Below are 26,177 nucleotides of genomic sequence, written 5' to 3' on the forward strand. Positions count from 1 at the left end.
TGCTGCATAACAATGAGCTATGGTGTGTCACCAATGTGTGGTATAATTAACTTCTCGTCTTTTGTTCCTTATGAATTTACATATCCAATTATCTTTCTATTTAATTTCTCACAGTTTTGCTACATTGACTAAAACTTTTTAACAGGAAAGTTTTTTAATTTAATGGACTTTGCAGTTCATTTGTAACCAGTCAGTTTTTAAAGTCAGTTCAGGACTGTTAAATGCTACTGCAGAATACTATAAAAGTTCCCTGGCAGAACTTGGAGTACCTGGCTATGTGTCTACAAGGACAATTGCTGAGAAAGAATATGTGGGTGAAAGTACACAGTGGCCAGGAGTAGTGCAAAGATGCAGCAGAGCAGATTATGGGAAAAGGATGCTCATTTTAGGCAGCCTGGCTCTTTGGTCAAGGGTACTTGCCTGGTGCACCGAATCGAAGTCAGTGTCAATGTGGTGTGGCTAGACACACTGTTTTGGCCCCACCAGAATTTCTGGTTTGTTTCTTCTGAGATCTTTGCATCAATTTTTCTGTTGAGGCAGATGCAATTAAGAGGTTCATTAATTGTGGGGCATTCCGGTCTCACGAAACACCTATCTGCAGACCCACTGCAGCACCGAGTGCGAATGTGGAGGAACACAAGGGGCTGTGGATGACCTCACATGCCTCGGTGCTCGGCTTCTGGATGAGTTTCGTAAATGGCAATGTATGTGCAAAGGTGACTTCTGGAGCCACCAGGGAGGCCAACTCAAGTCCTGATGTGTACTGACTGTATTCTGGTTCTACTGTCAGCAATACCAGAAGTCTTAGAATTTAACAATGAGAAGGGGTACTCGACTCCTTGTTAAAATAAGTCTCCATGGCTCGTAATATGAGAGACAGCTATTTGTTTTGCCAGGAAGGGAAGGAGATGACCTTTGCTTTGCCTAGCATTTTGGGGAGTCATGACCACAATTTAATATAATCAGATGCAGTTTGTTCAAGGAATTATCAAAGATCACATGTGAATACCAAGTTGGGACTGAGGTCAATAGGTAAACATTGATCAGGCACTGCCAGAAACAATCTAATTCAAAAGCAGAGCTGAGAAATACACCATTAGGAGAGCTTACACAAACAGCCAGAGACAGTCTAATGTCATAATAACTAAAAATTATTTCCAGGCTCCTTCTCTCCTTTTCAACAGAAGGCAGCTCTATTTTAATATAATTTAGGATGGGCTCCTGCTCTCTGGTTTATGCCAAAGGATGTAAATTCACAACCCTGCCTGGTCCACTTTTACATTCCAGCAGGGGCTGACTTGTGTGCTGCTGCTGATTCTGGTAAAAACAAAACAAAATCAAAATATTATAGAAGAGGAAGGTGGACAGACCACCAAGGGAGGCTCACTACTGCTTCATCAGCTCCATGAGATCGTCTTCTATTCCTTTCTCATTCAGCTCATCTAAACTGTAGTATCGGTGAACAATTTTCTCAGCGGTGACAACCACGACTCGGAGCCCATGGGTGTCTTTGCCCAGCTGGCATCCGATGGCAGATGATACCACCATGTCGAGGTTCTTGTAGGTGCCCCCAGCATTCCTGTGGTAGTGGCCTGAGAACACAGCTCTGACACCTGCAAGGAAGGAAACAGGACATTAGGGGGCCCAGGATTCCCATGTGGGTCATGGGTGGGGGGCGCCGGTGTTATTCTGTGAACATTGTTATATTAAATGCATAACATTATTTTGTGTGTAATTAAGGAAGCAGCCTATGTGACATCCAGAATCTTTTCAAGGATAATTCATACAAACAATGTATTATTAATAAGTTTATTGTAACTAGGACAAGAATGAACATGATGAGAGAAGAAAGATAAGGTGAGTGACTTTGGGAAGAGACAAAGGAGAGAAGAAAACCCAAGTTGATATCCCCATGACAGTGGCCATGCGTGCACAGCCATAGTGCTGACAGGCTGGGAGCTCAGTGGAGCGCATTGTCCAGCCCGTGTGAAGCCTGGGTTCAATGCCTGGCACTGCAAAGATAACGAAAACTTCAGAAAATGTTTATCATGTTCTGATCAAGAGAGCAGAACTCACTCAATATTTGATGACCCTCCTCTGCTCCAAACTTACAGCCACGATAGATGAAACCCAAGAAAACCAAAGGACATGAGTAGGCTCAGCAACACAGTAAATATCCGTACAAAAAGGCAAAGTATGAGTGAGACAAAAATGTGGCTGGAATTAAGCTCTTGAAAGTCAGAGGTGGAAAGCACCTTCTTGAGAAGGGGAATGACACAGGCCTTTGCTTGACACGGGCTGGTGGGGGAGCTCTGCTTACAGGAGATGGAAGGACCGGCCACTCAGGGATGGGGCAGTGGCATGCTGGGCAGTGCTCAGAAGCTGTGTGAGTGGGGAGACCTGTTAGCCAGGTCTGAGAATTTCCAGTGTGAATACTCCAGTCAAGGTTGTCGGGTTGCCAACTCGATGTCACTGAACTGGGGTGGGGAGGGACGGATGCTCAGCATCACACCATTACAGTGTCTCCACCACACAGCTGCAGAAGCTGTAAACCACCCTGGCAGTGGAGACAAGTCGTAGTAGCAAAAGAACTAGAGTGTATGATGAATTCTGAGTATTTATGACCTTTGCCTTTTAATCTACAAGTATCTCTCAATATCCATGGGGGCTTGGTTCAGGATCCCCCAGGGATACCAATATCCAGGATGCTCGAGTCCCTCACATGGAGCCGCATGGTGTCTTTGTTTAATCAACGCACATCCTGCTTAGTTTAAAGCACCTCCTGATAACATGTAACACCTAGTACAGTGTAAATGTTATGTAAATAGTCATACTGTATTGTTTGTAGGAGAATGACAAGAGACAAATCTGTATATGTACAGTATAGATGTCATTTTCCAAAAACTATTTTTTGATCTGTGGTTGGTTAAGTACAGAGTGCTAACTGTAATTTAATGGAGAAGTTAAATAATTTACTCTTAAATTAAAAGCTGTTTAATAACCAGTTTGCAAAATCCCTTAGGATCTAATAATCATGGGAATGGGGGTGTAGCTCAGTGGTAGAACACATGTTAGCATGGGTGATGCCCCAGGTTCAATCCCCCTCCCACATATAAAATTAACAATTGGTTCTAACAAGCTGGCAGGAAGTGACTGCAGCACACCATTGGGCCAGGGCTCCTCACCACCCGAGGAAGGACAGACACAGGCTCACATCTATGTACTGACCCATGTGTCCCTGATATTACTCCACTTCCATTATGAGGCCTGGTCTGGGAAGGGGTCAGGAGAATGTGACCAAAACCACCAGACACGGAGATGTTAGTCAAGAGAGAATAAAAGAAAAACAAACAAACAAAACCAAAAACAACAACAACAGAAACAAAAGAATATCTAGTCCTCAAATCAAACCTGCAATAAAACATTCTACCACCCGTGAAGCAGTCTCATGCTAAACAAGACAATCCATAAACTCTTCCATCACGAACTTCAAATGAAATTAACTACATGAATCTGTCTGGAAAGTATTTAAAATCAATATGTTGATGTCCAAGAATCCTTAATGAAGGACTAATATCCATAAAAAGAAAATGTTATGAAACAAAACAGGAAAAACTGAATGAAAATAGGCAATAAAAATTTTAAAATGGTGGACATAAAAGATCCATTAAAAATTTAAATAAAAACAACCCTCAATAAATGGGATAAATTATAGATTGGACACTAGTCAAAGAGGAAAATTAGTGAACCAAAATGGAGAATGGGGAAAATGAGCTAGAAGACAACAGAGAGACCCAGATACAAGCAATATGAAGCTGTTCAAAGAACGTGAGGAGAGGAATGAGGTACCAACAGACGATTAAGAGGAATTGGAAAAAGGGAAAGGAGAAAATAACAGTGAGAAGAATTTTAAAAAATAATACCAGAGAATTTTCCAAAAGGGAGGAACTTGTGGGTCCTCAGATAAAAAGTACTAGGTAGGAGACATAAAAATTATTTCATATTGACATGTAATGTAGTAAAATTATGGTATATCAAAGAGAAAAAAGAAAACCTTAAGAAGATATTATGGTGAAGATATTACACAGGAATGGCAGTTAGAGAGTAGATATCTCGGCAATGACAGAATCAATTTGAATACCTTCAAATTGCTCAGGGCAAATAACTATGAACCTAAAATTTCATACCTGGCTTAACTATCATTTAAGTCTGAGGGCAAAATAAGGATATGCTTATAAATATAAAGACTAAGAGTTCAATACTCCCAAATCATCACTAAAAGAATTATTACTCCTAATTATTACTCCTATTTCAGCAGAGGAAAGGATGAAGTATTAAAACACAAGGAGTTAATTCTAATAAAATATTTTGGCAAACTGAATTAACTACTGATTTTTTAAAAATCTCTATTTAATATTAAAAGTGAAATTAAAAACTCAAACAACATGTCAAGATTGAAAGTTCAAAGGAAAATTAAAGGTATAAAGGATCATCTTTGTTAGAAAATACTGATTAACTTGGTAGTATGTTAGAAAAAATGTATAGTCATATTCTTAAAAAAATATTTGTGCATAAGCAACCAAATTAGCACACTAGGTAAATTGGCTAAATTGATAAATTAGTAAGTATGCTACATTTTTGTCAAATTAAAAACTTTTGTGATTCAAAAAACATTACCAAGGAAAGGGAGAAAGGAAGAAAAGATGACCAAGGAATAGGAGAAACTATTTGCAAATCATAAGGGTCTAATATCCAGAACATATGAAAAAGTCTTGCAACTTTAATGCTAGAAAGACAATCCAATTAACAAATGGGCAGAGGAGGTGTACAGACATTTCTCTAAAAAAAAAAAAAATACAAATGGCCAATAGGCACAAGAAAAGACACTCAAGATACTTAATAAGGAAATCACAACCACAATGAGATAACCACTTTATATCCATTAGGATGCCTATAATAAAACCGATAGAAAGCAAGTATTCACATGGCTTTGGAGAAATTTGAACTGGTGGGAACGTAAGATGGCACAGCAATTGTGGAAAAACACTCTGGTAATTCCTCAAAATATGAAGTATACAGTTGCCACAATCCAGTGTTTCACTCCTAGGTACGGACCCAAGAAAAATGAGAAAATACATTTATGCAAAAACTTGTACATAAGTTTATAGCAGCAGTGTTCATAATAGCTAAAAAGTGGAAGCAGACCACATGCCCACTAAATGATGATGGATAAACAAAAGTGATCTGCCAATACAATGGGACAGTATTCAGCTATCAAAAGAGATGAAGTACTGATGTCTGCTATAATGCCTGATGCCTCCTGTTTCCAAGGAGGAAACTTGGAAACATCATGCTAAGTGAAAGAAGCCAGACATAAAAGGCCACAAAATACATGGTCCCATGTAAATGAAAGGTCTGGAATAGGCAAACGTACAGAGGTAGTAATTAGATCACTGCTGCCAGAGGTGGAGGCAGTGGGGAATGACTGCTAATGAGTATAGAGTTTCTTTATGAAATTGTAAAAATGGCCTGCAATTAGAGAGTGGTGATGGTTACATAACCTTGTGAATGTACTAAAACCACTGAATTTAAAGGGTAAATTTTATGGCATCTGGATTATAGCTCAATAAAAAATGCAGAAAAAAATTTATGGGAGAGGAGGCTAAAATGATCCACGTGGTTATGGATTAGAGCTGGAAACATCAGTATAAAATCATGTTTGCCTGAAATCAATGCAGATGGCTGCACACAGAAACATTTATAGAAGTATATAAACTCAGGCCAGGATCCAGGATCCACTTCCTTTCTGTCTACTGAGACTGTGGGAAGCAAGGACACAGGGCAATGAGTATACTTAGTACACAGATCCTGGCTACTATAACCATTCCCCAATAAAAAGAACTCTGGATCCCTGACAGGACCAGGGCAGGAAACACACGAGATGAGCCAGGCATCTTGCACTGCCATTAGCAAGGAAGTGCTCAAGACTCACACTCCACAATGCTGGGGTATGTCAAAGGGACACAGCAATCAGTGAAGGAGCCTCAAGTCTAGGCTTAATAATTTGAGCAACAAAATACATTAGTTTTTTGAATTACGATCCAAAGTATTAAAAAATTCCACAAATCCATGCTGACATGAATGACTGAATAAATAAATAAGTGGAAGAAAGAAGAACAAATTTCCCATATGGAAAGGCAAATGTTTTATGTAGATACTCCTCACTCTGGGAGGAAAGCCTAGCTCCTCACCCCTTCGGAGTGGGCTATGTGCTGACTTCCTTTCACAAAGTACAAAGAGGGGGTTTAAAAAAAGCACCCATGGTGGAGAAGCTGGACGACACCCGCAGCACAGCTCACAGGAGTCTGTGCACTCCAGCAAGGCTGTGATGAAGTGGGTCCTCCACCTCTGGGTCCTCTTCCTGTAAGCCCACCACTCCACTCAAGTCACCAGAAACAGAAAATTCCTGAAGATAGACATCCTGTGAAACACCTGACCAGTACTCCTCCAAACCATCAGGGTCACCATCAAATATAAGGAAGAAACCATGCCGGCAGGAGCCTAAGGAGACATGATGACCAAATGTAATTTATCCAGGCTTTTAAAAATTAAAATTGAAAAATAGAACAACTTCAGATTTAAATGAAAGTTACAAAGATAATACAGAAAATCCCAATCTCTCTCCCACCCTGTCTCCCCATTTATGAATATCTTGTGCTAGGGTGGTGCATACTTTCCAGCGAACGAATCAACATGGAAGACATTAACTCAAGTCCATAAACGGATGCCCTTAGTTTTTTTTTTTCTCATGTTCTTTTTCTATTCCAGGATTGGAAGAATTTTCACAAGTTCCACTCTGTGGAACAAGAAAGCAGATAAGAGATTAAGAACGCTGGTTAAAAAATAAAAATTAAAAAAAAAAGACAAAGAGACCAGGGAGAAAGAAAGGAGAAAAAAGGAGGGTAAGAGGAGAAAGAGAAAAAGGCGTGAGGCAAGTAAGCTGAGCGGCTCACAGCCCTTGCTCTGTGGTAGGAATCGGGAGACCTGAAACAGAGCTGTTGGGGCTGCAGCCACGTTTGCCAATTAGCAAGGCCGGGAGCCTCCCCTGCAGGCAGGTGTAGATGTGTGGCGCTGAGGTGCAACCCTGCAGGTGCAGAGGAAGGTGACTCAGTTTCCCTCTTGAAACAGCCAGGGTGGAGAGAAGGGCTGTCTCCACTTACTAGACCACAACCCACCGCAACCCACTCCAGGGGGCAAGGTGGCAACGCCGCTTCACATTTTACTATCTCCCCTTCACCCAGCAAAGTCACCTCAGTGGCAATTTATTCTTCAGACATTCCTCGAGAAGAGCCCCGAGGTGTGTGTCAGGTCTGTGGGCATAAACAGGACAACGTCCACTGTCTGTACAGCTCACTTAGGGGATACCGCTGAATGCTCACAGTCCCCTCTTACTCAAGGGGGTGTATCCCAAGACCCCCAGTGGGTACCTGAAACTGAGCTGTATACACAATAGGTTTTTCCCACATGCTCAGCAGCGCTGCCATGTAGTGCCAGAGCCACCATTTGTCCTTCCATGTTTTATGTCCTGGTGCCCCCTTTGCATCCTTGCACAAGGGTTACCTGAACATAAGCACCACAGTAGCATAACAGTTGAGCTTACAGCCAAGAAATCCACTAAATGACTAATGTCTGGGTGGCATATGTAGTGTGGATACTGGAAAAAGGGACAATTCACATCCAGATTGGGACAGAGCAGAACAGTGCCAGGCAAGATTTCATCATGCTACTCAGGACGGCAGGAAATTAAAACTTATAAATTGTTTCTTCCTAGAATTTTCCATTTCATAATTCAGACTGCAGTTTACCACAGTAACTAAAAACTGTGGAAAGCAAAACTTCAGATAAGGAAAGAGATAGATTTAGATTTACATGCACTGGCATTGCAAGGCACCAATGATATTATGTATGAATAGTAAGCTGCAAAAAAAAAAAAAAAGTGTTCCTATGTTTGCAAAATAAAGACAATGTCTACAGAAGAGGGTGCAGGCATGCATCTGTGCCTCCAGTGGGACAGGCGAGCCCAGCAAGGGGCACCACTCTCTGCCTTTATTACTGTAATGCTTACTGTGATCACAAGTTGATCAATGAGCAGGAACAAAACATCGAGGAGACATGAACAAAGATGGGGCAGCCCGAGGAACCAAGGAAAGGGGTCATGCAGGCACATCACTCTAGGGCCAGAGCTGTGTGGTTCAAAAGCGCAGCTGGAACTGCTGGGCTGGGTGCCTGCTGAGTCCCTGCCACAGAGGGAGAACAGCTCCTGATTGCACAGGGTGTGTGCGTGCGTGCGTGTGTGTGTGTGTGTGTGTGTGTGTGTGTGTGCGTGTGTGTGTGTGTATGTGTGTAAACGACTGCTTCCTTGGTAGCCTTTCTGGGGTGTCAAAGCCTCAGGCCTGTGTTGTCTGAGGCCCCAATGGGAGTGAGATGACACTTGCCCTGGGGAGCTGTGAGTGGCTGGAAGGAAAACATTTAGCATTAGTAAATATTTTGTATGCTAAATTATGCTTATGAAATTTGTCTCTTTATGCCTAACTCATAGTTGTAAACTGCACTATTTTGTAAAGAATACCTGGCAATTTTGAAATAAGTGCACATTAGCAGGAATTAGTGTCAAAAACTCATTTTAATTTCATGTTCACTGGCACTGGTAGAGATGGAGCATTAGAGGTGACTGGTCAGGTGGCCCAAAATGGTCAGGGCAGAGCTCCCTGAACCTTGGACTGCTGCCCTGCTCTGTAAGAACATGCCCTGCCCTCTTACTTTTAGTCTCACCACTTATTGTTAAGTCCTAAGACACAGACAATATGACCAGATGAGGATCCTCAGAGTAGCAAGCATGCCTGAGGAGGGCTGGGTCAAGTTGCTAGTACGTACCACAGGTATTCAGATCCTTTTGCCTCTTCACAGAAGAGATTTCTCCTTTCTACAATAAGGAACTAACATTTTGGGGTCCTGAATGAGAAATCAAGCAATGAACATGTGACAGGTTTACAAAGGAATGGTCAGGCTGACAGCTGAAGTTGGTCTCAAAAGTTGGAAGATTGATACACCCGTTCTCCTGGACTCTGGTGCTACTTTCAAGGTTCTGGCATGTTCCTGGCTGGTCTAGTATAAACACAATTTTGCGTGGGGGAGTGAAGGAGCTGCTTCTTGGGTTGGAACCAGTATCTGGTGATAGGAGTTTCTGGGTCTATCTCTAACCTTCTTGAAAGCCCAGGAGTTTTGAACCTGAACATGTTCTCGTCTGGCCTTCATTACTCCTTATGGTCAGGTACCAAGGCAGAGCAGACCACGAGTGGGCCTGGATGGAGCAGAGCAGCAGCCATATCTCGTGTCATGCAGGACATGAAATCCTTTCCAGCCTTCATCCCACTGCATCCTTCCAATGGACCTTGGTCTCAGGGCTCGTATCTGTACTATTTAGGTGAGAAAACTGAGGCCCACAGAAGCTCAGAAACCAACACGAAGCCACATAGCTAGCTCAGAACTTGGGCACCAGGATGTCGGAAGCCTTGCCCTTGACTGCAGTGCAGACTCAGGCTCTGTTCTGTTTTGGGACCTTGGATACACCTTTCACCTTGAGAGCTACTGTTTCCTGTCTATTAGATGAATAATGACAACGCCTTTCAAGGGTGGCAGAGGTCTATAGGGGAGCAGGGACATGCTGACAACCCATCCTCCCCCCAGGAGGCTTCTCAGGGCAGGGCCAGCTTCTCACTGCTGGAGTAGGGCCCAGGTCCAGCCTGGCTCTGAGCTCTGCAACATGCAGGCTCTTGTCCAGGTTACACTCCTGTGACTTCCAGGCATAGGGACCTCGCTTTGTTAGGACGTTTCACCCACCTCAGCTTCCTACCAGCCTCTGAGAGAGAAGCGCTGATTCATGACCAAATGGAGTCCGGAATGTGTTAATCAATCGTGGCCTCCCAGAGGGGGACAGATTTTAGTGGTGTTTTCAGCAGTTGAGCAAAATTTCCATTTGGGCTGTTGATCGGTCATCTGTGGCCGACACGCCTCTGTGGTTCCGTAATTGAGTATTACAGAAAGATTGTCTTTGAATTATGAACTGCTGTAAGGAGATGACAAACATCTTAAATTACTGCCAGAAGAATTTCCTGCAAAGACAGCTGCTGTGTCCGCAGGGGATGGTTTTCTATGGCATCAGCTTCATATTTATTTCTTCATAGTATCATGTCAGGAGGATACCAAAAAGCCATTTTTAAGCCACCCTGATTCAAATTCACTTCAAACCAGTCAGAGGATTGGGATATCATCTCCGTATAATTTATTATTCTAATATCAGAAATTTACTTAGTACAATTCTGATGTGAAAAACTGACTTGGGCCTGAAAAATGTAAGCAAGTTCTAATTGGACACCTTTTATTTTTATCCAGCATGAGTACACATTTATGGAAATGTTATGTATCTTTACATTGCCAGCTACAGAAGTGAAAATTGTGTTGTAAATCATTAGTTGCACTCATTTATTCCGCCTCAGTTGTAAGGAAAAAGAATGTGACTCATTTAAAGAGAAAGAAAAAGAGAGTTTGGATGTGACCCTATAGAAAGTGGGTATAAAGACTGTGGAGAGGAGTCTGTCTGCTCAGCAGGGAGCCAGGGGGTAGGCATGCGGCAACCCCGGCCAGCCGCCAGCAATGGCCATGAAGCAAGGGAGTGGCGGGTGATCTCAGTTTTGGGAGGCACAGGCTGCCAACATGAGATCTGGCTAAGCCTGGTTCGGCCCCATTGGGGGGGTTCTTCACCATCTGGGGCTCTACATCTCAGCGTAACCACTCACAGAGTCTCCCTGCTATGTGCCTTTCCTGGAGCCCCACTGCCTGGGGCTAGGAGTGTGCAGGAAGGAAGGGCCCTTCCAGGATCTCTGGGGATGGGGAAGGCAGGAGGCTGTGTCTTCAGTGTTGAACCCCTTTCTGGTGCCAGGGTGAATAAAGTGCAGCGAGACCCACCTTTCCCAGCAATCAAGAGCTCAAAGTTGGGCTGGGATGTGGCTCAGTGATCAAGAGCCCCTGCAGTCAGTCCCTGGCACACACACACACACAAAAATCCCCCCAAACAACAAAACAAACCCCTCAAGGTCTGTAGCCCGGTAGTGATGGAAAGAATTCTTCGTAACAGATGCAGAAAGGGACAACACAATTTCAAAGTGCTTTATTTGCTGAACATCTCCTGATGAGCTGAGCACTTGGCATGTGCAATATCTCACTTAAGCCTCATGAGGACCCCTCAACGAAGAAATTATCCCCATGACATGGATGAAGGCATGATGAACAGAGAGGTTAGGTGCCTTACAAGGTCACATAGATAGGATGCGTGTTGGGATCAGGCTGACTCAGAAGTACACACCCTGTCCATCATGTTAAAGGTGCAAAGTGCCAAAGACCATGGTGCTGCAGGCCTGTTAGAAGGCTCCCTGGAGGAGGAGGCTTTGACCTAAAGGTACACTCACTTCTTCCAGTTCTCTGACTGACCTGAAGGAGATCGTGACTGTGGCGGTAGTAATAATAATATTGGGGTGTTCATTATCTGCCAAGCATCATTCTAGACACTTAACATTTCTAACTCATTTGTTCCCCACAATTTCCCTCTGAAGGGGTGAGGTTGTTATCCCAGGTTCACAGATGAGAAAATGGACATTGAGAGACATTTGGTGCTTAACTGGGACTGTGAAAGGCAGGGCAGGGATCTGAACCCAGGGTCTGGCCCCAGTCAGGGCTCTTAACTGAAATGGCTGCCCAGTGGAGGCAAAATAGACACACCAGGCCTGGGGAACACCACGAGTGAAGCAGGAGCGTCAGGTGTGCCTCGGAAGCAGGGGAGCCAAACATGAACAGAGGCTCCTGCTGCCTGTCACAGCCAAGCATCCACATTCTCTCTCTAGCATTTCAATCCTCTGACGGACTCTCTGAGCACTTTCAAGGGGAGGAGAGTGAAAGTCTGCACATGGGATTCCAGTTTGGATTCTGGCTGGGCTAAAGGACAGGGGAGGCAGGGGCACAGAAAAAGGGAGGCCAGGGCCGCAGAGAGCTAAGACTGGCTGAAATGGAAATGACTTTAAAAAGTGCTGGAGCAGGTGTGTCCTCCTGCCTGCCCTGAGCACCAAGCATCTCAGCACTTCCGGTCCAGGCTTTCCCTGGTCTAAACCTCCCAGCTCCACATGTGTGTGCACTTGAATGGGACCTTACAGATATTTCCATGAGACCTCTTTTGAGGGTCATTCCTCTTTTCAGGCTCTGTCTCAGCTATGAAACTCTGCCCTCTTCTATAGAGTGAACATGTGGAAAAAATGCAACCTTGTGGACATGGCTGTGAACCACTTAAGCTTTACAAGAACAAGAGGAGGGCCAACAGTAGCAGTGGAGAAAAGCATGCCATTAAAAATTTATGTTTGGTCCATCAAAGTTTAGCCCAAATTTCCAGATTCTTCAAAAAAAATGGAAGCTTCTCTGCATCTCAAAAATAAAAACAACAACAGAGTGACTTGTAATTTAGTTTATAAAACTATGGATGCCATTCCAACTGGGTGAGATGAGTGTATCTGCCATGCAAGGAACACCACTGAAAGAAACACAAGGCAGTTCATTTATACTACAAATAAGAGCAACTGCCTGAAGGTTAGACTTCTTTATCTACTTTAAATAAAGAGTGTCAAAATCCTACCACTTAAAAAAATAACTCAAGGGCTGGAGTCTAGCTCAGTGGTAAGCACCTGCTTGGTGTGCACAAGCCTATTGCTTGTGGTTCAATGCCTATTGTTGCTAGAAAATAAGGGGGGAGGTGGTGGACTTTGATCCAATCCAACTATTTTGGCTATTATGGTTGCTTAGATCAGCTTGTCGACTCGGACAATAAGTGAAGCGGCTGGAATTTTGATCACCTTGGGGAAAATGCCTATTAAGAACCTTGTCTTCCAATCCATGAACATGGTCTATCTTTCCACTTACTTAGGCCTTCTTTCATTATTTTATCAGTGTTTTGTAGTTTTTAGGGTAGAGGGCTTTGACATTATTTGTTCTTCCTAAGATTTTATGTCTTTTGGTGCCACTGGAGATTCAATTGTTTTCACAATTTCTAGTAACAACTGTCTGCGGATAGCATATAAGAATACAATTGATTTTCGCCTGTTAATCTTATACCTTGCTAAATCATTTATTAGTTCTTAATTTTTTATAGACTTCTGAGAAACTGTTACCCTTTGTTCTTTCACGACACTGGATAAATTTTATGTCTTACTCTTAACACAGCCCTTTCATGTGGCTTACTAAGGTGGACACTGTTGGCGTCCCTGCCAGGCCCTCTGTGGAGGCTGGTGTAGCCACCCTCCTGCTGCTGGGAGGATTGGCTGCTATGGGCCCACAGCTGCCTTTTTCTCAGAAGCACTCTCCTACTGAAGGGGATGGGGAGGCCACACCAATGACTAAATGACAGGCAAAAAGGCCAGTCCTCAAACAGTATAATGAATGACTCCACTCATAGGAAATGTTGAGAACAGGCAAACCATAGAGACACATTTCTAGAGCCAGAGAGAGAAGTTTGGGAGGAAACTGGAGAGTGACTACCACAGAGTATACGATTGCTTTATGAAGTAATGGAAATACTGTAAAATAGATCCTGGTGTTAATGTACAGCTCTGTAAATAGATTAAAAACCACTGAATTGTTAATTTTAGACAGATAAACTGAATCTGGTACCCAAATAAACCATCAAAAAGGAATAGCAACAATAATAGCTATCATTTACTGAAGACCTGCTATGGGCCAGTCTATATTATTTACAATTCTTCCAACATTTCTAAAATGTATTATTGTGCATGGGGTGGGGCTGGGGTCAGTCCTTGCCCTATGGTGGGACCACCTGTATGGTTTCATTAGTGTTCTACAGCCCTGTGGATCAGGCTGCACTCATGTGATGGTTAAGACCAAACTTCCTGTGCTTTTTCTGTCTTATTTCCTCACTCTCTGTCCCCGAGAGCCAACCCCAATCCCTGTCTCTGGGTTTCCTGCTAGAGACCCCAACCTAACAGTTACTTTGGCTGGACCTCATGATATTTCATTATTCTAATGATAAGATATAGAAAGATTCTAATGGGAGCTAAGTAACAAGACTGAGGGCTCCTTAGCCACCTGACTTCTCCACTGCCACATCCACTTTAAATATAACAAAGACCTGTGGCTGGAGCTACTTGCTCTTTCCATTATTGCTTTGCTGCCTTCAAAAGTAATGCATATCTAGCATTGCGGTGACACACCTGTAACCCCAGAAATTCAGGAGGCTGAAGAAAGAGGCTCAAAAGTTTAAGGTCAGCTTGAGCAACTTAGCAAGACCCTTCTCAAAAAATAAAGTGCTGGTATTCAGTGGTAGAGCACCTCTTGCTTCAATCCCCAGTATCTGCTCTGAAAAAAAAAAAAGCAATGCATATCTTAAGAGAGCAGATGAATAAACTATAGCAGTGTGAGTAAACACACTGCAGCCATGAAAAAGAACAAGGACAATCTACATACTGAGAGTGGAGTGATTTCTGAGATAAATGGTTAAATGAACCAAGTAAAAGAAAGTATATTCATGTTGTGGGGTATGTTTTGTAAGAGAAATAAGAAGACACATGATGCACACAGCTTACCCTCAAACAGATCAGAAAAGGATAAACATGTAGACAGCAGCTGTCACAAACAAGGGCTGAAGCAGTTGGGGTTAAGTGTTAACAACAAGTAAACGTGGGTGAAGGGTACACATTTGTTCTATTCACTATCCACACTCTTGCAACTCTTCTGTAAACTTAAAAACATTTCTGAATAAAAAGTAGAGAAAAAACAATACAATATTGCTAGAAATACAAGGAAATATTGTGAAAATATAGAACATCAAATAAAAAATGGGAGAGGGAAGGAAATTGCTGGAAAGCCCTCTTCCCACTTGGAAGTTCAGGTGTCCTTCCCAGATACACTGTTAATATGTATATTCTAGATGATAAACACACATGCACCCCTGCAGCAGTACCCCACCAAGGATCTACACCAGGCTCACGTTCACTCCTCACACAGGAGTCTGTCGGAGGAACTCCGAAATCCTGAAAACTATTTCTGCTGGGTAAAATCTAGATGGTTGGATATCTTTCTGTATTTTGATAATAAATACCCTAACCTGGGACGGCAGGTGGTTTCAGAGCCTTTCAGCCCTCCAGGGACTGGCCAGGCATAGGCGACCCACTCAGTGCTGCTCCCTGGTAAGCTTCAGGACCCTGGACAGAGACTGCTCCTGTCCCTAGGTGTGCTGAGGTCTGCAGCCCCTGCAGCGGGGTCCCAGGGAGGTCTCTGCTCTCTTCAGCACTAGACTCTCTAGGTGCTGGGGGATGCCGAGCTGACTGCTCTGCTGATGTGTGACCTGCGGGGGGCACCATCTACTTCAGAAGCTGAGCCACTGAAGTCTTCGCCATGATAGCACCTGGTGCTGTTGGGTTGGCCCTGCTGGAAGCCTGGGTCATGCCTCCCCTCTGGTGGGTGCTCCACTTACACCCAAACATCTGGTCACCTCAGGCATCTGATCAGATGTCTGGCCCATATATGTGAAACATCTGGCTTGTCTAGATTTGCAGTTTCCTCTTGGGTCTCATCTCTCCCTCTCTCTCGCCACCTGTTTTGCTTCACTAGGAAGCAATGATCCAGTTGTTGCCAGGACCTTCACTCAAGGCCAGCTCATCCTGTACAACCCAAAGAGAATCTTTTGTTTCACTTTAAGGATTTTTCTAACCTACAAAAAAAGTCACATAAATCACACTTGTTTTACCTAATCTAAATATTACATGACAAAAGCCATATTTTAATTGAAACTAGAAGGCAGGAGAAGGGGATGACATACAATTCTTGGTGGCAGAGGAGTGGCCTAGATAATAGCCAGTCTGGAGCACTGCAGCTTAACTGGAATGAACTGGTTCTGGGGCAGAAGTTCCCAGAAAAGAATGAATGGAAGAGTTCATGGCCAGAACCATCGCACCAACCCTGGGGTAGCCAAGAGGGGCCCTGTTCCTGTCTATAACTGCCACACCACTGCAGCCACAGCCCGCTTATGATGCCCTTCAGAGCCAGCTCCCATGCTCCAGGGTAAACAGTAAATTATTCTCAGGGCCCAGAGATGCCTGGCTGCCCATTGTATCCATGGCCTGGGAGTGACCACAGCCTCGCATCCCTTTCCTGCCTGGTCTCCAGTATTAATCACAGTCCTCAGCCTGTGGCCCCAATGCCCCTTATTCCTTTTCTCCATGGGTGGCTATGCTCAGCTTTTTAATTTATTTTCTCCCTTCCTGATGAGTTGGGCATTCAAACCCTGTGTGCAGAATATGCAAGGAGGCTGTATTTTATTAATATTAATATTTGATTGCCAGAATAGCAAGGGCAGCCAGGTGGTAAGGGACACAGGCTTGATGCTTGGCTCTGCTGCTGCCCATCTATGTGGGCATCATGTGTACCTACACATCTCTGAGCCTCAGTGTCCTCATCTGGAAGACAGAGCGAGTGTCAACCACTCCAAGGCTGTGAGAAGATCAAGCGAGAATAAGTGATATGGCCGGGGTCACCCGGCAGGAAGCTGTGTGGTATGTACTCAGGCGGCACCCAATAATTATACTTCCCTCTCATCTTTCTCTGAGTATCTGATCAGAAGATCTTTTTTTTTTCATTTGCACAAATTACATCTTTCTTGCTATTCATAATTTCCTCTTTATTTTTAAAAGAAGATGGCAGGCTTATGTGTGAGAAGGAGCGCGGGCGCACATTAAGGTTCAATCCAAAATGGACAATTTTCCAGATTTCCATTACCCACTTCCCATGCCCTATCTTAAACACAGCTGTCAGGACAAGAGGCTCATTAAAAAGATTGTTTTGACTGATGGAATGCTCATGTATCAAATTGGAAATCCAGCCAAAAATACTCGAGGGAGGTAGACAGAGGTGGTGGCGAGCCGCAGAAGGGAACTGTTTTGCAGAATGTTAAAGATGAAATCTGCTGGGGAGAAGGTGGCTGCCTCTGCCTGGAGCCAGGGAGTCCAAGAAGGCACTGCTGCAGCCACTCAAATGTGAGCACCTTGGTCAGTCCATTTCTGTTTTAAAACTGGGCAAAGAGACATTCTCACCAGGTAGTGAACCTTTAACACAGCAGCCAGGTGAGCTGGCTCTTCCCTACCTTGGGCCCCTGGGCCCCTCTCCATTCCAGCCCAGCCTTGATGGGTGGGCCCTCTTCCTCCATGAGTCCTTTACATGCAGTCCCCCCCCCCCCGCTCTGTCCACGTGCTTCTTTTCTCACCTTCCCTCTCACTGCTGTCACCTCAGACACCTACTGATGACTACATTACCTCCCAGACTCAACTCTGTGGCATCGAGCACCTCTCTTCTGACATCCCTTTGAGTACTGCCAACTGAGCTTATGTCTTCCTCAGTGCTTGCCCCTCCTCCTGTGGGTTGAACTGACCGTCACGCACAGTGACTCAACCAGGGACAAGGGCTAGCCTAGACTCTCTCCCTTCTCCTGATCCATTTGTGCTGGGGTTGGTTTGTCTGTCTATCCTGTCTATCCCATTGTCCCTCTATCCTTTTGTCCTCTGCAGTCTTTGTGGGGCCTGGTTTCGTGCCTTCCAGCCTGTCATCTTCTGTCTTCAGATGTGCCTGGATGACATTCAGCTCACAGTAGCTATGACGGATTGGATTAACCAAGCAAGGTTGATTTATTTATGCCATAAAAAGAAAGGAGGTGAGCGTTCCAGGAAGGGTGCTGGTCCAGGAATCCATCACGAATCCAGCTCCTTCTACATTTTTGCTTTGCATCCTTGGACTTCAGCTTTTATTCTCAGGAATGCAAAACCATCATAGGACTTCCAGCATTGCATCTAGGCTCCAAGCAGGAAGAAGAGAAAAAGGCCACTCTGGGAATGACTTTGATTCGTTTTAATCCCCCCTCTTCTGCCTCTGTTGTCATTCCTTGTGTGATGACCAGAGCCATGGCAGCCACTGGAAAAGGTCCGGCCTTGGCAGAGAACCATGCCAGGAGACAGATCAGGAGCTGGTGTAGTTCTGGGTGCTACCAATTACCTTGGCTCTCTGTTTATGTGACAGGTCTCCTCATTCTCAAACAGGACAACTTGCAGTGTCCTATTTTGTGGAGCGCAAAGGAACCAATGTGACCTTTTGCTTATTAGAAGTGATCACCCTTTTAAGGTGACCGACCATGCAGTTGTGAACACTATATAAACTAGTCTTTGGAAGCTCTTACACACCAACAATTCATCTATTGTCCAAGAGGTCTAGAAGTTTCCTTGCTGGGGTGGGAATCAGTAAGGCTCTGGAAGTACTGCTTTGTCCATGACCTTAAAGTTATTTCTGCCTTCTGAAGAATCACCTTCCCAAGCACCTTGTGGATGTTCAACAGGACCAGATACAGACCCAAAGGCGGTATGTGGTCATTTTCCATCAGAGAATGAAGGAAACCAAGATGTGACCTCAAACCACACCTATGACAACTGGGAAGCAATTTGGAAGTGAGAAACAGACAACATGCATGAAGCAGAGTGTGCATTATCAAAACACCCCTAAATGTGTCAATGGAAAACAAAGAAAATCTTTCCTCACTTTGACTTACACTGCAGCCTTTCTCTGTGGCTGAAAGAGACTACACATAGAAGATGCTACGTGCATAATAATTTCTAGAAGAATCAATGGCTCTTAATATTATCCAGAGTGTCAATGGCGATTGCTCTTGAGTACAGGGCCAGAGGTTGCTGATCTGCTGCCACTTTTTTCTTCTGTGGCCTGAGTTAAGAACACCCCTTTCATTTCTATAGCTACTCCCCCCGCCTCTTTTTGTACTGAGGATTGAACCCAGGGGTGCTTTCCAATGAGTTACGTCCCTATTTTTTATTTTGAGACAGGGTCTCACTAAGTTGCTGAGGCTGGACTTGAACTTGCGATCCTCTTATAACAGCCTCCCTGGCTGCTGATATTATAGGTGTGTACCACCATGCCAGGCTCTACAAGGCCACATTTAGGTCTGGGTAAGCACCTATATAATACCCACAATTTTCACTAAGATTTTCATAATCCTGCTTTTTACAGAAGCAGTTTGCTCATCCTTGACCCAGACTTCATTATAGGGATCCCTCTTATTACTCTTTTCATCTTCTAAAAAGTTTAAAAGATACAAATGAGTATAAAAAAAAATAACATAACATTCATAGTTCCATGACCCAAAGATAATGTGTGTTAAGATCTACTCTTATTGTTTAAAAAAAAGCAATGCTGAGATTACAGCCAAAGTCCCTTCACATTTAAGGCTAAGCCAGAACTTGGGAAAGAGGTTCAGCAGCCTTGTAAGGCTGAGAAGGGTGACTCTGTGGTCCTGACCAGGAGATGGGAGGCAAGTGCCCACCACGGTGCTCCAGCATGCAGGTGGATCAACCCCATCAATAAGGCTTGCTTTCTGCTGAAAACAGTTGTTCCATAGATAGATCAGTGGCCTTGGCCCAGAGGAGGCCAACCAGAAATCTGCTGGGCTGACTGAATTTTAGGTGCCCCCAAAGCAGATGTCAAGGTAGTTTTGTGAAGACAGAGCCATGAGGTTGAGGCTGCTGTGAATTATAAAGTAAAGGCAGAAAAGAAGGAAGGAAGCATGAAATGACACTATCCTGGGAGTCACCAAGGCCACAGATACCAGGCAAGGCTTACACTACGAGGAGCCACGTGCCTATCACACAGGGAGCAAGCAAAGAGCATTCCTGTCCCCACCATGGTTTATGGGGAAAGAAGCTTGAAAATCAAAAAAGGCTCTAAGACATCAGGAAGTCCTAATCCAGGATTCTGTCTGTCCCCTACTGACTGTCCCCAAGCTCCAGGACCCTGGGGGTTAGGCCCTTAATTTCCAAACGCAGAAAACAGGTACAATGAATCTGAAAACACCAAGAGGTCAATGTAACAGTAAGCAATGTACCTGATCCACGTAGAGAGCTCCTAAGGGATGCCGGATCTAGCCAACAAGATATGACTCTAGATCTGGGGATAAAGCTCAGTTGGTAGAGTGCTTGCCTCACATGCACAAGGCCCTGGGTTCAATCCCCAGCACCACCAAAAAAAGAAAAGAAAAGATATGATACTCAGTCTTGTGCAGCCTTACCAAGCCAACTTCAGGCCCTAGTTCCATAAAAACTGTGCAAACAGATGTAGGCACAAAGTGAAGTTTGTGGCAATAGCATTTATCATAAAAAAACAGGTGGAAATGGCCTAACTGTCCAATAATGGCCAAAGAGTTAAAGGAACATGGCATGTCATAGCAGTAGTTTGGGGAATGTTTTTTAATGACATGAGAGAATGTTTGTATGCCATCATCTTGTCTTTCACAATGCTCGTAATAAAATGGTGCTGGCTATATGAGAAGAAGGTAGTTCTCAATAACAAGAAAATGTGGATGAAAGGTTGCTCAGAAACCAGGCCACCTGAAACCTTCCCACCTTTGCAACCAGAGATGGCCTCTGCATGTGAAACCACGAACTATGCTAAAGATGAAGCCCGTGACTCACTCATGGTGTGTGAGTCTGTGTGTGGGGTCATTGGTGAATAAGGTGCTGGCATAGTAAACACAAACTCAGATTCCTGAAGAGACCCTTAATGGAATCTGCAGATAGTCCTAATGCTGCTGTTTCCAGTGTCAAGCACAGACCGCTGTCCAAGACTTCTTCCCTGGCAATTCAGGCAGGGAACAGGCAACACTTCTCTGTTCAGTCAGAGTTGGTGCACACCATAGTTAAGAGCCAATACTTTATAGACACGAGCTGGAATAATAAACTGGCTGTCGTAATTTTTCTCTTTCCTCAAGATTCCTTTAATCATTCCTTTAATGTTATGATTCCTTTGATCACCACTTTCTGGAGCCACAGTCCCCACCCTGTCAAGTGAGTTTTTTTCTGGGGGCCACAATCCTCTGCTAATGTGCCCCCTGGCCTTGTATCCCAGGGAGCTGACCAGAATGCAGAGGCTGCACAGACCTTGGTCTTAGGTCTTTTGGTTGCAAAAGGCACAACTCACATGCGAAGGTTTCTGAAAGGATGACCTGAGAGGCTTACTCTGGAGGCCAAGGGGTAATCCAGCCCTGAGCAGGTTCCTTGGAGCCTCCCTTAGCACGGACCCTTTTGGACGTTTAGCTGCCAAGCCTTCCTGACTGGCTGGAGCACTCCTTCTCCTCAGGTCCCTGCACAATGAGGGTGATCAGGGGCCTGGTGGGAGGGCAGGTGGGCCCTTCCCAGCACAGGTGTGCTAGTCCTTCCTGCTTGCGTTCAGTGCTTGGTCCAGGCACATTCCGCTCATCGATATGCTCTTGTTAGCTCAACAGCAGCATCACTATACGTGGCCCATGGCTAAGGCTGGGCCCTGAGCACAGGCTGCCACTTCCCTGCCCAGGAAGCTGATCTGATGTCCTGGGCCTCATCTTCCTTGTCTTTTAAAATGGCCTTGCTATCAAAAGTAATCTACAGATTCAATGCAATCCCCAAACAAATACCAATGACAGTCTTTACAGAACTAGGAAAAACAGTCCTCAAATTCATTTGGAAGAATAAGAAACCCAGGAATTCTGAACAAGAAGAGTGATGCAGGAGGCATCATAATACCTGACCTCAAATTATACTACAGAGCTATGTAGCAAAAACAGTGTTGGCATCAAAGCAGACATGAAGACCACTGCAACAGAAGACACAGAGACAAGTCCACACAGACAGTCATCTGATACTTGACAAAGGTGCCAAAAATATATGTTGGAGAAAAGACAGACTTTTAACAAATGGTGCTGGAAAAACTGTATATCCACATGCAGAAGAATGAAGTTAGATCTCTCTCTCTCTCTCTCATCCTGCACAAAACTCAAATCAAAATGGATCAGACTTAGGAATTAGACCAGAAACCTTGCAACTGCAAAAAGAAAACAGAGAGTCAACACTCCATCATATAGGTTCAGGCACTGACTTCCTCAACAAGACCCCCAAAGTCCAAAAAATTAAACCCAGAAACAATGAGGGAGATGCCATCAAATGAAAAAGCTTCTGCACAGTAAAGGAAATGACTTAGAGTGTGAAGAGTAGTGGCAGATAATCTTGGCCAACTACTCCTCTGGCAGGGGAACTCAAGATCTTAACTTAATGCCAAAAAAACCAAATAGCCCAACCAAAAAGTGTCAAAACAACTCAACATCAACTTCTTCAAAGGAGAAACACAAATGACCAACACATACATGAAAAATACTCAACATCCCTAGCAACCAGGAAAATGCAAATCAAAACTATACTAAGATTTCATCTCACTCTGGTCAGAATGGCTATTATCAAGAGTATAAATAATAATAAATGTTTATGAGGATGTTGGGAAAAAAGGTACACTCATATATTGCTGGTGGAACTGTAAATTGGTACAGTCACTCTGGAGAGCAGTATGGAAATTCCTCAAAAAAGTAGGAGTGGAACAACCATATGACTCAGCTGTCCCACTCCTCAGTGTTAATCTGAAAGAACTAAAATCAGCACACCATAGTGATACAGCCACTTCAATGTTTGTAGCAGCACAATTCACAAAGTCAAATTATGAAATCATTCCAGGTGCCTGTCAAGACATGAATGGATCAAGGAGATGTAGACCAGACACACAGTGGAATTTTACTCAGCCATAAAGAAGAATGAAACTATGGCATTTGCTGGTGAACAGATGGAAATAGAGAACATCATGCTAAGTGAAATAAACCAGATTCAGAAATTCAAGGGTTGAATATTTTCTCTCATAGGTGGAAGCTAGGGCAAAAGAAGGGAAAGAAGGTGGTGGTGGAGGTGGGAAGGGAATCAGATATCATAAACCTACGGGGAGATCAGTGGAGTAGAAGGACAGCAAGAGGGAGGAAGGAAGGATGGAAAGGGGAGGAAATAAGGAATGAATTTAACAAGACCATGCTACAGGTATATAAGAACATGCCATAGGGATTCCACCTTTATAAAGAAAGCTTAGTTGAGCAGAGGAAGGAGAATGGGGAGGGAAGAGGGGAGGGAAAAGGAGTGAAATCAAATTGCCTGTATGATTTTGCCAAAATGAACCCAACTATTATGTACAACTATCATGCTCTAATAAAAACAAAACCATCAGGCCATAAAAAAAATCACCTTTCTTCGTCTCACGTGCCTGCGGAATTAAAAATGAACACGAGGGCTCAAGAGCCCCGACTTCTGACCAGCGGTTTCCTTAGCTGCGCCACCAACGCAGATGAAGCACCTTCACAGTGGGCAACAGGGGCGCACAGGACCACATCTGGTCCCTCAGGCATGTTACCTAAATGTGGTATTCTTTGACTTTAAGATCTGTCATCAATATACACGTTCTTTTAAAGCAAAATAAAAAAGGGATGACACTAAAGCAATTTCCAGCATATAGTACACAGTGATGTTCTCGATCTGTACTTGCACTGCTGGAGTTAGTGGGGGGTCTGGGGTGGAGACCTTTCCAATGAAGGCAAGTCTAGTAAATGGAAAATAACTCAAACTAGTAGAAGAAGCGAGGCTGCTTTGCTAAGACAGGTACTCTGGGCTGAGTGTCCCTTCCAAACTCATGCTGAAACTTATCCCCATTGTGAGGTATTCAAGGGTAGGGACTTAATCCAACCGTGGTATTTGGAGGTAGGACCTCTGGGAAATGATTAAGGTTAAATAAGGTCATGAGTGTGGGGCCCTGATCCAATGGGACTGTGGCCTTGTAAGAGGAGAGAGCTTTGTAAGAGGAGAGAGCGTGAGGACATCTGCCTCTTCATGTCATGCCCTGCACCACCTCGTGAATGCAGAAAACCCTGGCCAGCAGGAGGGACCACATCAGATACAGCCATCTGATCTTGAACCTTCCTGCCTTTGGAACTGTGAGCCAAAGAAACCTTTATTTTTTTATCAAATACTTTGCTTCTGATATTTAGTTACAACACAGCAAAATAGACTAAGACCCTAGGGATATTGGGAGTTTACAAAGGAACCTCACTCCTCATTTCAAAGTGATACTAATTGTTATTTTTAAAACATGACCTAACAAAGAAAGACATATTTTGACTTTGTAAACTGAGACACTGCTGCTTCCCAGGCACTGAAGGTTCTTTTTTGAATTGTTGCAATGGAATTTTTTAACATTTTTTATTTTATATTTTCAACTATAACCCTAGAGAAGGAAACCATCCCTCTGGCTCAGTGTGTAGCATGGGGTCCATGTTCTTTGCTGTATGAATAAATGCCGACTTAACTTCAGGAATCAGCAGCACACATTTGCACATGCCAGATTCTTAATTTATAAATATTTACCATCAGGACTTGATTTTAACTTTAATTAGCCCAACTGTTAAGGATACCTCCAAAGTGAGAAACATAATCCATCACTCACACCAGATGTAGCTGCGGCAGTTAGTCTCTTATCTGGGTTTATAGTGAATCAGACGCAGGCATCCAGTGATGAGAGCATAATGTTCTCTGGGGAAGGGATCAAAACAGGGAACAGACCAAACCTGGGAAAATGAATTCATGCCAAGCCCTAGAAAATAAAGAGCACAAAATTCCTCTGGTCGATATGTCCCCATATACCCTTGAGGAACCATTGTTGAGTTCAACCACTGTTGAGCTCTCACTACAAAGCTGGTTAAAATAGGAACTATCAGGAGTGTTTTTCTTTTTTTAAAAACCACCCTTTAAATGAGGGTACTATTTATCATATTTTGAAAAACCCTATGAAATTATGCATTCAGAGGTTGCTGACCAACACATTAAATGGTGAGATGTGTGCTTTAAAAGGATATAATCAAGTTCTATAGATAAGTTCCCTAACAATTTTTCATCTAGTACATTGGTTCCCACTTTTTAAAACTAGTAGCTCCTATTCATATGGCTAAAAGTATATGTGTTCTACATCTACACTGAGGAATCCTGGACTCAAAATCCCAGTCCATTTTCCTGCACATCCCAGGAGCCAAGAGGAATTTCTTCTGGCTTCTATTCCTGTAGTCTGCATGGTGCAAGGAGTTTACAATTCTTCCTTCTCCAGTTTGCAGTGTTGTGTTAGCAAACTCCTGGCCAGTTCTGGAAGCAGACCTGCCTCTCTCTGCCTGAAGTCTCATGTCGGCCCCCTGGAAGAAGGATGCCAGCACCTTTGGGGTGAGAAGACCAATCTAGCTAACAGGTAAGGCAATCTGCCCACTGTATGACCCTCAACTAAATTCAGGGTCATATAACCACAAACATGCCTGCACCAAGAGCTTGCTACAAGCTGGGTGTGGTGCCAGGTACTTCTTTACTTGCCACTTTGATTCCCACACCAACCCTTTGAGTCTAGGATGAGTGAGAAAGACAAAACATTCAGCAGCGTGTCCCATGCTCTGGTCCAAGGCGCATATCTGGGACAAGGAGGAAGGTCCTTAGGAAGCTGAGGCCTGTGTACAACCCTGCTATGTGACCTGGCCTCTCTCCTCCTGTCAGCTGCACACTGTCACCTGTGCCACTCTGTAAGCTTTCCTTTCTCTGAATACCACTCAGATACTCTGTCTGTAACTTTATGTGTTAAAATGAACACCAAAGCATTAGTTATTTTATTTGCCCCACAGATCTTCCCATCCCATCTCCACCCCTAAATTGCATCGTGGGCCTCCAGGGCAATGTGTGCCTCACCTGACTCACCCTCCACTGAGGATCAGAGGCGCCTGTGTTGGGCAGACCCTTTAGTGAGCCAGGCCATTGCCACAGTGCAGCTACCAGATGCCTACTGGGATCAGACATATACATTGTATTCCCAGTGTGCATAGGTGTGCACAAGCTTTCAAGGGGAGCAAGAGCACCACACTGCAATGGGAACATTCCTCTAAGCCTGAGTTGTAGTGCTACAGCATGCAGGTCCTACACATGTTTTTGTAAATAAAGTTTTATTGGAATGTGGCCATATACTGTTATCTCTGGCTGCTTTCACATTATACATGCAGAATTGAGTAGCTGCTACAGAGACTGCAGGGCCTGATATTTACTGCCTGATCCTGTTCAAGAAAAGTATGTGAACCTCTGTACCTAGGGATGCATTTC

General features: G+C 44.0%; 1 protein-coding gene across 2 annotated transcripts in view; it reads right to left on the minus strand.

Annotated features, from left to right (window-relative positions):
• Nucleotides 1-901: 901 nt before the first annotated feature.
• The window catches only part of Cpped1 (calcineurin like phosphoesterase domain containing 1), a 91,361-nt gene continuing 66,085 nt past the window's right edge, over nt 902-26,177 (minus strand). For both annotated transcript variants that reach the window (XM_026385545.2, XM_026385544.2), the window contains one exon: nt 902-1,613. In XM_026385545.2, the coding sequence (XP_026241330.1) occupies nt 1,387-1,613 (227 nt within the window). In that variant the 3' untranslated portion in view covers nt 902-1,386. The remainder of the gene's footprint in view (nt 1,614-26,177) is intronic.

Source organism: Urocitellus parryii, chromosome 9 (genome assembly GCF_045843805.1).
Source record: "Urocitellus parryii isolate mUroPar1 chromosome 9, mUroPar1.hap1, whole genome shotgun sequence".
Classification (NCBI taxonomy): Eukaryota; Metazoa; Chordata; class Mammalia; order Rodentia; family Sciuridae; genus Urocitellus; species Urocitellus parryii.